At 39.3% G+C, this 15,511-nt stretch overlaps 1 protein-coding gene across 1 annotated transcript in view; it reads left to right on the forward strand.

Moving 5' to 3' along the window:
- Window positions 1–15,511, forward strand: part of PPP3CA (protein phosphatase 3 catalytic subunit alpha) — a gene marked incomplete at its 5' end in the record, with an annotated part of 325,463 nt that overhangs the window by 255,545 nt on the left and 54,407 nt on the right. Inside the window, 3 exon segments of the mRNA NM_001082692.1 lie at window positions 516–655; window positions 8,007–8,084; window positions 10,800–10,894. Coding sequence (NP_001076161.1) covers window positions 516–655; window positions 8,007–8,084; window positions 10,800–10,894 — 313 coding nt within the window.

A 15,511-nucleotide genomic window follows, 5' to 3' on the forward strand; every position in this document is an offset into this window, starting at 1 on the left:
TATCCGGAATGTCAAATAGCAAGTGAAATCCACCTGTTCTCAAATCATATTGTTAAATATTAAAACGATAAGGTACCCCTCATTCAGACCTCTATGTCGTGGTTCAGTGGAGGCAGAGGTAGGGATCTCCGCAGAGAGAAACAGAGTATTTCCTCCACAGGTAAAGCAGAGGTAGAGACAGTTTAGGCGGTAATGGCTGAAACAATTTAATAGATGAAATAAGAAGATAAAAGTATTAAAGGAAAGGAAAAGAGGTGTTAAGAGTATAAGCCTTAAAGAGGCAAGAAGGAAGTAAAGGGAGGAATACAGGCAGATAATAATGAGCTCCGCAGGAAGAAGAAAAGGCAGGAGAAGTGGAGAAGGAGGAGAGGATAGAAGGATGGGTCGGGGAGGAAGGAAGGAGAGAATGCGAGAGTCAGGTTCACCCAGGACTCTGCGGGGCACACTGCACAGTGCTGGTTTCTTCTATGTTCTGAATTCCAAGTATTTTGCTCTCTGTCTTCTATTTTTCTTAGTTAGACCGATTCAAAGAACCACCTGCTTATGGACCAATGTGTGACATCCTGTGGTCAGACCCCCTGGAGGATTTTGGAAACGAGAAGACTCAGGAACACTTCACTCACAACACAGTCCGAGGGTGTTCGTACTTCTACAGGTGAGAGTGGGGCACTTCCGGAACATTTTTCCTTGAATTTCTCAGTCCACGTCTTTGATTTATTTATGATGTTTGGGTTACTTCTTTAGGAAACAAGGAAACATGGCAGATTCCCTTTTAAAGTCTGGTGAAAAGGGTTCTGAGCACTTGTGAAATGAAAATATAAATAAATAAGTAAGGGAATAAATATCTGAAATGTAAGTGTGTGTGTGTATATATATATACACATATACATATATATGTATATGTATATATATATATATATATATATAAATGGTTTCTGAAGACCATAAAAGGTATAGGAAGTTATGTGATGTGAGGGTAGAGATGCTGCTAAAGAAGGTAGAAAATTTGTTCTATTTTATGAACCATAAGAAAAGAAAGCCAATGCCAGCCTTGATTTTTCATTCAACTGTGAAATCTTTTTAAAATATTTACCAGTTTTCATAGCTTAAATTAGGAAAGAACCTTTATATTAGTTTATTAGATTATATTCAGATCATCCCTATAGTTTATTTTTAAGTGTTGGGCTTCCAGGATAAGCTAAAATTAGCAGCTACTAGGTACACAGGTACCTTTTTAGCACCTTGAAATCAGCCAAGTTGAAAATACTTGAATTTTTACACTTGCAGACCCCTGGAGATTTTCCCATTCCATAACATTTCAGAGCATTTCAGACAGGAATCTGTGACACAGTTGGGATTTTGCATGTCCACACTGTTTTCATGACCTGCCACCCGAGTTGTAGCCTGCTGTATCTGATATGCTCAGTTTCACTGCATTCCTTATTGTTAAACACACAGCTTTTGTGAAAGTTGCCAGTGGCAAAGATGTTATGAATAAGTTGAGAATTTTAAATCTTAGCATGCATAGTGTTTTTCCCTTAAAAAAAATTACTAAAAACCAAACTTGATGTTTCTTGAAGTTACTGCTCAATTCCAGTCCCAGCAGCTAAGCTATGTAAAGGCTGGAAAAAAATCAGTAAAACACATCCAGCTACCTCTCTTCTGTCTGTCGAGTAAGCAGGTAGCATCCTGTATGGTACTGATCAGATGTCTGTTCAGCAGCACAACATTTTATTGCACTTACTAAGTTTTCCTTATGGGGAAAAGGAAGCTGCCTTTTTTCCTATCTCTTGATGTGATTGAGAACAGAAAATCTCATACACTATAAAGCACCAAAAAATAGTTTTTATTCTAAATATTAACAAATAAGATTGTTCTTGATGCATCTATTAGAAAGTGTATAGTATACTTCTGTTTTGGAAGATTGGGCACCAAGTCTGATGAATGTGTTTTGTATGAAATGATGAAGCATGATCTACTATTTCTGAAAAGCCCAAGATTTCTTTTCAGTTATTATTTAATTTAGCAATAATCTTTCATTAAAGGTGTTCGAATTTTTAGTGAAAAGTTAATTACTGTTGAGGTATATTAAAGCCAAGTGTTCAATTTCCCAAATCTGATCTTAAATCCCTCATCATACCTAAGGTGTGATGGGCTTATTTTACTAACGTGCTTGTAATATCAAACAAAATCCAAACTCTTGGTTTCAATAAAGTCTCTCAACTGGGTTATTAGAGAATTAAGCGCGTTTTCACACTTTCATTCTCAAGAAAATGATGATTAAACTTTCCTCATTAAGGTTCAATAGGTAATGATCGTTAGTCATGACATACAGTTTTTTGTGTGAAACTGAATATGTAAATTCACAGACTGCATTTCGACTAATGGCAAAGAAGTCTGTTTGTCCAAGGAAGAGGAAAAGGTGAGAAACTTAGTGGCAATTACCAATTTGAGTTATTGGCAGTTATTTCGAACCGCAACACCCAGTCTTATTGTACATGTTGTATCTGGTTTATAGCCACTCAGTCAACAATCTACTATGTTTTCTGATCCATGCTTTAAATAAAATGAAGTTATTCAGAAAAATACATCAGTAAAAAAAAATTTAATGCTGTCCATGAGCTATATTAAATAGGAAATGTGACAGAGGGGAAAGAATCCAAAAGGATTCTGTTTCTGTCCCAATGCCAGCAATGTATTTGTAAAGTGAGACTAGAGTTAGCACACTCAAATGCCTGTCACATTCAGGCAGGTAACTGAGATACTAGAAAGAGGCCAACTGTTGGGTTGTAAAGATGAGTGAAGATCGTGACATATTGGAGGTAACATTTTCATTTTTATGTAGACAGAGAATACCATCAGCTGGATTAAGTGCTAAGGCTGTCAGTTTGTATCTCTGCCTCCAAAGAATTATGCAAACTTTGTGTTCTGGGTTTACCTAGCTTCATAATGAGTCACTTGAAGTAGGTATTCCCAAGTTTCTTCTTAAGATCTGAGGAACACCTTGACAGTCATTTTTAATTAACTTATTTTTTTAAGCTGCAGCTTCCATTTTGCAGTTTACTAAAATCACTGCTGGCCTCTAAATCACCAGTCTGTATCTTTCTCCTCTTCAGGTGTCACCAGCCAAGTTGTCTGCAGCAGTTGACATTCTTGGCAGCTCCTGCCATCCTGAAGTTCTCCGGTGCCTCCTTTTTCACCTGATTCTCCCCTAGTTCATCAGGCAGACTCTGCTTCTTCTGCTGCCACAACCTTTCACTTGTCCACTTGTTGGTCCCTCACCAGAAACTAGAAACTCTGGTTTGATCACTGAATCTATATGCAGCCCCTTCTCCTCACTTTTCCTGAGCTGAAATGCTTGCACTTTTTATCTAGGCTTCCATTTGCATCTTAATCTAAAGTCTGCCTTCCCAGAAAAGGTTGACTGTTTGCTTCCATCCCAGTTTTTCTGGTTTTGTTACACTTCGTCTCCCAGTCAAGCAAATTAGCAAGTATCTTCCCTTCTTCTTCTTGCATTGCAGTTACCACCACTCAGTCATCACATCTTATTGACTCTTTGTAAAATTACCAGCATCTAAACCACCCTGTCTTCCCTCACTTCCACTCTGTTTTCAAAAGCTTCATTTTTAATCTATTTAAAATCCACTGAGTTCCCTGTTCCCAATTTGTTTGTGTCCTTCATCCCTCTCCTCCTCAGTTCATACTGTCCATTCATGGGTATCCTTTTGGAGAATCCACTCATTGAACTATTTAACAAACATTAGTTGAGGGCTGATTCTGTATGTCCTGTTCTAGGTTTTGTAGGAACCTGGAGGCCCTGCCTTCAGGTAGCATAGAGTAATGAATAGAAACACACAACAAAAATGCAAGTGAATAGTACTGTGAGACATGTACAGGCTCTTATACACACACACTCACAAACACACACACACATATTCCTGCACACACAGGAAGTGGGGGCCCTAACCCAAACTGGGGATGGAATGGGGCTAAGGGGACCACTCTGCCAGCATGTTTTCAGAACTGAGTTTTAAAAGACCAGAACATCACAAGCAGTGTGATTAGGGGAGGTCCTTGCCAGCACAGAAAATGACGTTCTTGAAAATATGACATGATGTAAAACTCCTTGGAATTCTGCAAAGATGGCCATCCGAATGATCCAACCTCTCCTCTTCCCCAAATCACATTCAGCTGCTCTGTTACTACCAAAGCTGAACATTAGGAAGCTGCTCTACTCTTATTTTTCTATGCAATGGGATAGTATGCAAACATGCACAAAAAAAGACATGCAAGATTGCTCAAAGCAGCGGTAACCATAACAGCTAAGAAATGGAAACAGTGTCTGTTTAACAGAATGAATATCTCTGAGATTAAAACCAAGGTGCTGGTTACCTTCTGTGAGACGCTAGAAGTAAAGGAGGTGTAAGGAGTTTCTGAAGTTCAGGTGTGTGTTCTATGTCTTGATGTGAGTGTTCTATGAGCATTCACTTTGAGGGAAGTCCTCCAGTTGTAATCTGGTTTGTGCCTGTTTCTGTATAGATGCTTTACTTCTGTAAAACACTGACCTTAAGTGGAAATTGTTTGCTACTCTTGAGACAGCCAACAGCTAGGTGCAAGTGAAGACACAGTTCTGGCAGGAAGAATTAGAGTCCTAACGGGTCAAACCAAATTATTTGAAATAGGCATGAAAGAAAGTCAGCAAGTCCTGGTGGGGTTTAGGGAGTAGAAATGTACCTGACAGCATCCAGGAAACCCCAGGGATTTCAGAATGAAGTACTATTGCCAGGCCCCAAGAAGCAGAGAAAGTGTTGAAGGGTTGCACAGGGTCCTCCCTATTGCCGTGCTAACCAAGGAGACAGAAGCCGCTTGCCTTGGGATTGCAGGCTGCCTGCCTCTGGCTTGTTGATGCCTATGAGGCATGCCTATGAGGAAAGGAAACTCCACAACTCTCATCTACTTGACTGCACCTGTTAAGACTACTTCGGCAATTGAGCTCAAGCTCCAGGAACCTCAGAGATAGCTACTGAGCATTTAGGATAGAAGGTGATTAAAGTGATCCTTTCTGAAGACATCGCTTACTGCTGGAGAGCAGATATATAAACAATGGACACTTCAACATGATGAGTGACATATTAGATACATATATTCTAGGACCTAAGTATATTTTAGCAATTTTGTACCCTTGGGGTAAGGTGGACTTGAATGAAAGGCATCACAGAATGTAATTTAACATGTGGCAATAGGGTAGGCCTTTCCAAAAAGTAGAAAAAAGGCATGAGGAGAACAGCTGTCAAGACACAAAAGCATAGAAAAGCACTTTGATAACATGTTCTGGCTAAATCGTAGTTAAAGAATCTTAAATCTGGGAGATTTAATTAAGATGTAAAACATAGTTTATATGCTGCAGAAAAAAAGCATAAAAGAATAAACTTAGTGAATCTGATATACCTATTTGCTGTACTGCCAAGCCAGTTTTTCTACCATTTTTTGTATCTTCTGCCCCCCACCATGTTGAATTCCAATCCCTTTCTATCTACTGATCCTTTCCATCTACACACATATTATTTCCTTTTCCATCCAACACAGGACAGGTATTTTTCTAAAAGACTTCTCAAATCGGAATGCTTTCTTTATTCCCTCATAGTATCTCTGTAAAACTTGTACTGTTTTATCTTTAGGGTATTGTATTGTTCAATAGTTTAAAAATATTTTAAGTATTTATTCTGCATTCCTACCTAGATTATAAATAACTTCAGGACAAATACCATGCCATTTACTCCCAATGGCACCTCTCACTGTAGCGACAACTAACTGAGCACCAAAGGGGAAACTTGTTGAAATGAAATGGACACTATGAGAAACAGTGACTTGATCAGCTCTTGTCCTGACGGTTGATGTACAATGTAATACTTTATCCATTTTAGTATTTTTTTTGTTCTAGTACCATTGGTTGAACTCTGTAATTAACACACAATTATTCTTAGGTGTTTAAATTTTAACTGTAGCTAAACTGTTTTCTAACCAGTGGAACCAGTCATCATTGTGTCTGTGGTCAATGCTGGAAAATAAGTGATCTTCTAGTTCCCTCTAGATGTAAGGTGCTCAGAACTCTGCTTACACACAAACCACTGTAGTTTGTGCATGTCTAGATGAATATAATGCTTTTCAGCTTGAACAGTTTGTGGCTTACTATTATTTCCAATAAAAAGCATAAAAGTATTATTTTTCCCAAATGTTATTAAAGACTCTAAAATATCCTAGACAAGAAGTAGTTCACAAATAATGGGAATTTAGGTAATACTGTTTATTAAATTTATTTAAGAAAATGTTAGTAATTCTTTGAAAACTTGAGTATTTGGTTATATATGTTCTTAATATAAAGTTTTTCTCCACATTGAGTTCTTTCTGTTTAAACAATGCAAGTAATCCTCACTCACTGCTAATGATACAGCAAATTTCTACTTAGTATTATTTTTCAGATTTCCAGTAAAAACTGAGTGTATATTTCCATGGGGAAAAATTTAGCTGAAACACATATACAGGTATATTAAAAGTATGAAGACAATAATTTTAAGTTATACTTTCATAAGACTAGAATAGGTTAGTTCAATAGGGGAAAAAAGAGCAACCAAACCATTTGCCAAAGGGCAAATATCTGACAGACCTAGACAGACACCTTCTGCTTGACAGTGGTAATAAGACAATAAATGGTCTTTCATAAAGAGGCATCGCAAAGGGCTAAGAAATGTAAGGAAAGGACTCAAGCAGATGGAGAAGGAACATTCATAAAATTACTCTCTGCCAGCCCATGCTGGGCATTTTATAGTTAAATATGTGGCAAATACATGTATGCAGTAAAGGTTCCTTTTCCTGCCGTGCGGTGACACACAATGGTCATACACTCCCCATCTCTTTAAGTAGACTGGAAGCCTGTAGAAGACCAGTGTTGACAGCTCCCCGCCCTACATTCCCTCTCTGGAGACTCTCGGCCGCCTATAATTTGTAAGATCACTGATGTTGCTCTGTCAGAGGCTTTATTTACTGGGTTTTTGTGCACTATGGAGCTTCTGGCTAGGCTTATTTTCAGGTTTCCCCTCTCCTCCTGAAAGAATGCAAAGGTGGAGGCATAAATATATATAGGAAAGGAAGGTTTATCCAGAGAAAAACAAAAGTACGAAAAACCCCTCAACAAGGAAAACTATCCAACATTGAAAAACCCCTCAGCAAGGTCAGGCCTTCCCTTTATACTCTGCAGAGACTTAGGGGATGATGTCCAGGTTGGAACCCAATTGAATATTGGGGGAAAAAAAAAAAAGAGCAGAGTCAGAGGTGGGTCACAGCACCTTTTAGGAAATACAAGAATGTCATGGTGAAAAGTGCATGATGGGAGTGGGCGTGTCTCCCATGGTAATTTTATTATAATGATGTAAATGTCATAGTGGAGAGGGTGGCTACATACTGCAGGCATGTTGTATATTTCTGGTTACCAGTGGTTCCAAGTTTGCAATATTGTGGAAGGAAGGGGAAGGAGCTTGGATGGCACACAGAAAGGAACGTGGCATGCAGGCTGGGCCAAGCCATCAGATAGGCCAACCCCAGCGGTCCCCAGGAAGCCTGGCCAGAGCCTAAACCACTGATTGCCAGGAGATGTCAATCACTGCCCCATGTGGGTTGGCAGGGAGCTGTCCAGCAGCAATTCAGCTGAGGCTGTCGAATTTCAGCTCCTCTCCCTGGCCACCTGCATTCCACAACAGGTTGACCCATGACTACTAGGAAACATCTTTCTTTCACACTTTCATCCCTTTGTGATTGTATGGAAACTACAGCTGTAGGTGCTTTCTTTGCCACGGAGAAAAACCTGACCTTGGCCTTAAGAGGCTCACTTCATGAGTGATGTATGTTTGATTAAACTTGATCAGATCACGTAAGTCTGCATGTGAGAGATGAATGCACTGTTCCTGATGATTTCATAATGGATGCTTCCCTTTTCTTTTTGTCTCTGGCAGTTACCCGGCTGTATGTGAATTCTTGCAGCACAATAACTTGTTATCCATACTCCGAGCCCATGAAGCCCAAGATGCAGGGTGAGCAGTTTTGAGAATTTATGAAAACCGTGCGTTGCTGGTTTGTCAGAAATCCTTCCCTTGCTCAGGCTATGCAGATTCCCTATTGCCAGACCCACTCCTGTAGGGAATCTGATCTGCAAATCGGCTTACGAAGACACAGGTATGGCAGAATCCTTGGAAATGAGCGACTGTAGATGTGGAAAAGTCCTCTTTCAAGGTAGTTCATCATTAGCTTGAATGTGTCCATTTTCAACTTAATTGAAGCACTGTGAGGCTACTCCCTCTTCCTTCTGCATTTACATCCCACACAAGCGAATAAATTACCAGCTGCTTTGCAGTCGAGGTTGACAGTGTGATTACACATAAATATCTGGCAGATATTGCATGTTGTTCTCAAGTTTTGAGGAATGCTACCCCTGATGACTGTAAGATTTGGAAGGGGATTTAAACAAAGAGAGAAAAATCCTATTTTAAATTCCAAATGATTATATAAAATCTATTTTTTATTGTCTAATAAATTTTTAAGACACAGACTAATGTTAAGGATTTAGAAGACTAAGAAATGTCAGATATTCACTTTAATGGTTCATTATACAACATCAGGGAGAAATCAGCATAATTAAGTTAAGGATTTCAGTTCTGATACTCCTTTCCAGTAGACTCAACTGAAAGACGTTGTTTGCTTTTAAATGATTAAACTCATCCATTTCATTTTCTTGGATTTCTCAGAAGTAGGGGCATTCCTTAGTGTATCCTATGTATTGAAATCAGGAGTATATCAATATACACCTGCATTCCAAAGGAGATGCATATCCATGATGTTTCACAATGCAGGCAGATACTAAGTTCCTTTAATGACAAGTTCTTTTTAAGCAATCAGGCAACAGATATGAACTACTCTGATACTATATGTACTTGGTGTGTTGGTTGATATTTGCATAAACTTGTTGATTTACCCAATCTGTTAAGTCTTCAAATAATTTTCCCATTTTTTCAGAGCTATAGCATCGTTAGGCTATTTTAACTGAGTTTCAGTAGGCTGACTGCCCTTTTTGAGCAGATTTGTCTTTGTTATTGTTGTTATTATTATTATACAAACAGACTGACTATCCTCCATCCACTAATTTTCTGCTTAAAAGCCAACAATTGCCTTAACTGAGCCAGGCCAAACCCAAGAGCCCACAACTCAATCCAGCTCTCCCTCCAGGTTGTCAGGGACTCAAGTGCTTGTGTCATCTGCTGCATTCTAGAGTGTGCATACAGCAGGATGCAGGAGCAGAACTGTAATTCAAACTCTGGTAGGGGATGCAGGTTTTTCAAACCTGCGTATTAACCATTGTACCAAATAGCAGCTGGGCCCAGATTTATCTTAATTTCACTACAAACCTGAAATTATTTGCTTACTTGAAGATATGTAGTAAATACTTCCAGGTTTTTAAGAGAATTTTTAAAAATATAAATTATAAGGTGGCTGTTTATCTATTTGAAAGTACTGCTGCTTTTAGAACTCAGCTCTTTTAGACATGGCTGGTTTCCCCGAAGTAACTGACAGAGAACACTGAAGAATTGATAAAAACACATTTTATTATTATTTTTTTTTTGACAGGCAGAGTTAGACAGTGAGAGAGAGAGAGAGGAAAAAAGTCTTCCTTCCATTTGTTCACCTCCCCCCGCCCCCCAAATGGCCACTACGGCTGGCACGCTGCGCCGATCCGAAGCCAGGAGCCAGGGGCCTCCTCCTGGTCTCCCATGCGGGTGCAGGGCCCACGCACTTGGGCCATCTTCCACTGCCCTCCCGGGCTACAGCAGAGAGCTGGACTGAAAGAAGAGCAACTGGGGCAGAATCCGGCGCCCCAACTGGGACTAGAACCCGGGGTGCTAGTGCCACAGGCGGAAAATTAGCCTAGTGAGCCGCGGCACCGGCCAAGAAACACATTTTATAATGGTATTTCTAAATTGGCATTCCTAAATCTATTACAGAGAAATCTTGACATACATTTTCATGCTGATGGAAAATAGCCAGTCTCCTGTTCTTTTGATTATTTGGTAATTAAAGTGTTACATTATAAATTGGTTGTCTTAGCAAAAGAAAATTAACTGAATTATTGATTATTTCCAAATTTTTTGCAAATGTTCTGTTTCATTTCTGATTGATTAAATAGTGCCCTGCAGAGACAGTAATTTTTGAAATATAGACACCAGCGGAGACTGGTAATAAATAAAATTCTAAAATAGAAACTGTGTCAATTAGTAAAACCCATAGATCAAATTAAACATGCTTTGAAAAGAGAATCACTTATTTTTGGCAAGATGCTTATATATAAACTTTTTAGAACATTGTAGATTTATAAAATAATTGGCCTAGCTGTTAGTGGTAAGTCTTCACATTGTTTGGTCTTTTAATGTCAAAAGTATAATCACCTTCTGAAAAATACAGTGAAAATGGGGTCTCTGTGTGCAGTAATTAGCATTGTCCTCTCTGTTGAACACTTGGAAATTAACTATGGTTAACAGTGAATTCCACCCTCCCCTGGGGCTTGCTAATAGAAGATAACTATTTGGAAATTATGTATATAATTGTGTATTTTGTCACCCCTAAAATTGTTGGACTTCGCAGAGAGCATATTTGTGTTGTAGAATTTAATACATTTAATTTTCTATTTCTAAATCTATAATATGGTGCCACCATATTTTCTGATTAGCTTTGTTTTACCTTGTATTTGCTGTTTTTAGGTATCGCATGTACAGGAAAAGCCAAACAACAGGCTTCCCTTCTCTAATCACAATTTTTTCAGCACCAAATTACTTAGATGTATACAATAACAAAGGTAAGTGTTTTTAAATCCCTTTTGCAGTCCTGTGTAATTCTCATGCTGTTATTTTGGTTTTGTCTTCAGCATTTTTAACATTCCTTTTTTTTTCCCCTTATATTTTCAGCTACTATTTGATTAAAATTTTGTGATTAATCACAGAGATACAGACTCAATAGGTCAGAGGTTGGGCACCGGCACTGGTATAATTTTTTTTTAACATTTTCTAGTACATTCTAACATACAGCGGAGTTGATAGTTGCTGCTCTGGTGGCTGAAGACTTTTAAAATATAATAATAGGAAGAAGTAAAAAATCATATTTTTTAAAAGATTTATGTATTTATTTGAAAAGCAGAGTAACAGGCAGAGACAGACAGACAGACAGACAGACTGACAGAGGGCTTCCATCTGCTGGTTCACTCCTCAAATGGCTGCAACTGCTGGAGTTGTGCTGATCCAATGCCAAGAGCCGAGAGCTTCTTCCAGGTACCCTACATGGGTGCAGGGGCCCAAGGACTTGGGCCATCCTCCGCTGCCTTCCCAGGCCATAGCAGAGAGCTGGATAAGAAGAGGGGCAGCCAGTACCTGAACCAGCATCCATATGGGATGCCAGTATTGCAGGCATTCCCCCAAGACCTGCTACGCCACAGCGCCGGCCCCTGAAATTATATTTCTTACAAACAATGTGCATCTAGATAATACTAGTGTGATTTAACATATAAAGAATCAAGAAAAATGTTCAGAAAGAAGCTGTAGCTTGAAATTGAAATTGGATTTATTGAATACCTACCATGAGTCAGCTCCTGTGTTAGGTAAACACATGATCATTTCTATAAAAAAAATGTATGAAAGTAAACTTCAAGGTAAACATCCTTAGCCACTCCCTCATCCCCATTTTTAGCATGCAGACTGAGTACCTGTGGTTAATTGCCTTGCCCAAGGCCACCCAATAAGAAAGTAATGAACCGAGGTAAAACCCACACTTTTGGTTCTGGGTCCTGCCTGTGTTTCTTTATGTAACTCCATACCTGCAGCCAGAAAGGAACAAGGAAACCAAAGGGCATCATTTACTAACTACACGGAAAAGAAGAAGAGTAAGAGACACATTACTACTTCCTTTGATAATGATAATCTCTTTATGTGCAAATCATAGTAGCATTACAGTTGGATCCCTGTATGTAATAAAATATGAAAAAAAAAAACATTAACTCTAGTTGGAGAAATGGAGATAGAGAAAAAATAATCAAGGTCAAATACAGGCCAGAAGAGGCAGAAAAAGACAGCTTTGTTGCTGCAACTGGGTGCCTTCCCTGTATGTATGTGATGTGGTGAGTGTCTTCCTGTTCTAGCCCCGGTATCTAGGATGACTCATGCCAGCCTTGGCCACCTTTCCCTGAAGCACCTGTTGAATGTCTTAAGCCCTTCAGAGATTGTTGCCTTTGTTTCCCTCATGTATTCTCTTTCTCTATATAGTACTTTGCATGTACCCTGCTCAGAGCTAGATGCTGACCCCATGCCTTCTAGAGTGAGGAGGCATGTGAAACATGTGGAATCACAGTGCTGAAACACATGTCATCCTGATTCTTGCCTCTCTGCAGACACACTTGCTCAATCCTATGGATGGAGCATGCATAGCCCACACCCCTCTCCCCAAGTAATACCAGGAAGAAGCGTCTTCTGTAGCCACACAGTCTTCCATGAGTCATTTTGATTCTGGTGGGTCTTGCTCAGAAGCCATGAAGCCTGCGTTGGTTATAGGCACAGTGCAGTTTCTGCCCATCTAGATGTGGCAGGGGACAACCATGGTTCTCACAACACAAATGCTCCCTGTAGTAGTTTTTAGCAAGAGGAACTAGAATCCAACAAAACATGTTCTCTGCACGACATGTGCTTTTAAGGCAATTGACAAAATATAAAAATAGGAGACAATGTGATTTTTATATATATATGGGGGGGGCAGAGAGAGAGAATCAAACACTAAATACATTTGGCAAGTAATAATTTTCTAGTATTGTCAGAAGATGTGTTTTTAAACTTAAAGTATCAATTGGACATTAAAGAATGTTTGATTAGAATGAGAAATGATTAAATTAAATGATTATTTTTTTCAAGTGGCAAACACTGTTTTTGTTTAAAACCAATACAAGCTAGTTTCTTTGATTGTATGACAATTCTAAACCTTGCATCAAAGAACTTCTAAGGTACTCCCAAGGAGAACAAAAACTCAGTAGGTCAGATTTGCATGTCCTATCGTGAGCCTACAATTTACCAAATGTATATCAACTATAAACACAGATTTTTGTTGTTCTGTGGTAATAGCATATTTACTATTAAACATGGGAAAGGAAGTGCCCAAAACAGTCAATTTCTTGCCCGAGATCCATTGCTAAGTGGCATATTCTATACTAATAAGGTTTTAGACAATAAAAAATGAAAACAAAAAAGAAAACTGGGACTGAGCTCCATAGGTACAGACCTAGGCCATTTCCATCCATTAACCTGTGTAGAAATGCAGTTTTGCTTGAGACCGTTAGCTGTTTCTTATGTAAAATGTGTGATATTTCTTTGTGTATAGTTCTGATTTTAAAAAGGTAGATACAAAAATCTACATCCATGCATCACTGTCTTTTTGATTTTAGTTCTTTCACTGTTTTCTCTTGTGTTGGATTCAGTCACATTCTCTCTGGATGGGGATAGAAGCATTTTATTTGGGAAACTTTTCATAAAAGGAAAAACATATCCCAAGAGAAAGACAAAATGAGTTCAAAACAGAAAGATGTATTCTTAAATTCAAACATAATTTCAAAACACTTTTGTATAAAATTTTTGAAGCACGTCAAAGCTATTGTGATAATAGCATGTACACAGTGTAGGAGTGGGAGTCAGTTATGCAGTGCTGAAGTGAGAATTACTATATTTGAATAAAATCAATGTTAACTAGAGTTTTTGAAAGCAGTGCAGTAAATTAGGGCTGCAAATGCCTTCAAAGCACAATCAATGGAAAAGTAGTCATGAGGAACCTATGAGTTAACCGTTTGGTTCTGAGAAACAAATGGCAATGCAGGACTCTGGAATTCTAAATTGATAATTTTTTAATTTTTTTAAATTTATTTAATTGAGAGAGTTACAGACAGAGAGAGGGAGAGACACGTCTTCTATCTGCTGGTTCACTCTGCAAATGATCGCAATGGCCAGAGCTGGGCCAATCAGAAGCCAGGAGCCAGGAGCTTCCTCTGGGTCTCTCACGTGAGTGTAGGAGCCCAAGCACTTGGGCCATGTTTCACTGCTTTCCCAGCCCATAAGCAAAGAGCTGGATCAGAAGAGAAGCAGCTGGGACATGAACCAGTGCCTATATGGGATGCTGGCACTGCAGGTAGAGGTTTAGCCTACTATGCCATAGAACCAGCCCCCCTAACTTAATAATTATAATATGGTTTTATCTTTAAAGCCGCTGTGGAATAAGACAGCAGCAGTACCCCCAGGGAAAATGTAAGAATTAGAAAAATAAGAGCCGGTGCCGTGGCTCAATAGGCTAATCCTCCACCTTGCGGCGCCGGCACACCGGGTTCTAGTCCCGGTTGGGGCGCCGGATTCTGTCCCGGTTGCCCCTCTTCCAGGCCAGCTCTCTGCTATGGCCAGGGAGTGCAGTGGAGGATGGCCCAGGTGCTTGGGCCCTGCACCCCATGGGAGACCAGGAAAAAGCACCTGGCTCCTGGCTCCTGCCATCGGATCAGCGCGGTGCGCCGGCTGCAGCGGCAGCCATTGGAGGGTGATCCAACGGCAAAAGGAAGACCTTTCTCTCTCTCTGTCTCTCTCTCTCACTGTCCACTCTGCCTGTCAAAAAAAAAAAAAAAATAGGTTTATTCTGCCTTAAAAACAAAGTAGCTTTTACTATGTGCCTCTAGTTAATATGCAGCATTTGGAGAGTTCTGAGGCCTAAGTGCCCCATCCCTTGGGGCCACCTACATCAGGTTGTTCAGTTGTTATTGTTAACAGTCTTCACTAGCACTCTTCTTCCTGCTCATCTCCCTGCTTTGGATAATTCATATATAGTGCCAGGGCAAAAGGTGTAGGTTTGAATATGTGTGATGACATCTCTATAGAATGCAAATACTTAAAATTGCTTTGGGACAAAATGTGATACAATATTAAGATATTATCACCATTGACAAAATGTGATACAATATTAAGATATTATCACCATTGAATACGTTAGGTTGTTATTATATCAGTGCATGGATTTACAGGAGCTGGCAGGAAAATACTCTTCCCAGTTTCTTCTTTATAATTTCCATTTAGGGCTCAACCTGTTGTGATGACCTCTCTGCTTCTCGTTCTACTCATTCGCTGAAACAGCTTTTGGCTTCCTGTTTCTCCACATCTTTTCCCACATACTTCTTTCCATCTACAATATTTGTCTTGCTCTTCCGTTCATCTAAGATAACTGGGCTAACTGCATCTGTGGGTCCATGGACATATATCAGTAGTCCTTCTCGGAGTGTCTGCAAGGGCAGTTTTCTTCTCTTACACTTATCATTTACTTTTCTAACTAGCTTTTCCATGTATTCCTGTTATTTTCAAATCAGATTATAATTAGATTGAAACATGAGACTTTGAAGTCATGTTGTGAAGCC

The sequence above is a fragment of the Oryctolagus cuniculus genome, chromosome 8, assembly GCF_964237555.1.
Source record: "Oryctolagus cuniculus chromosome 8, mOryCun1.1, whole genome shotgun sequence".
In the NCBI taxonomy this organism is placed as follows: Eukaryota; Metazoa; Chordata; class Mammalia; order Lagomorpha; family Leporidae; genus Oryctolagus; species Oryctolagus cuniculus.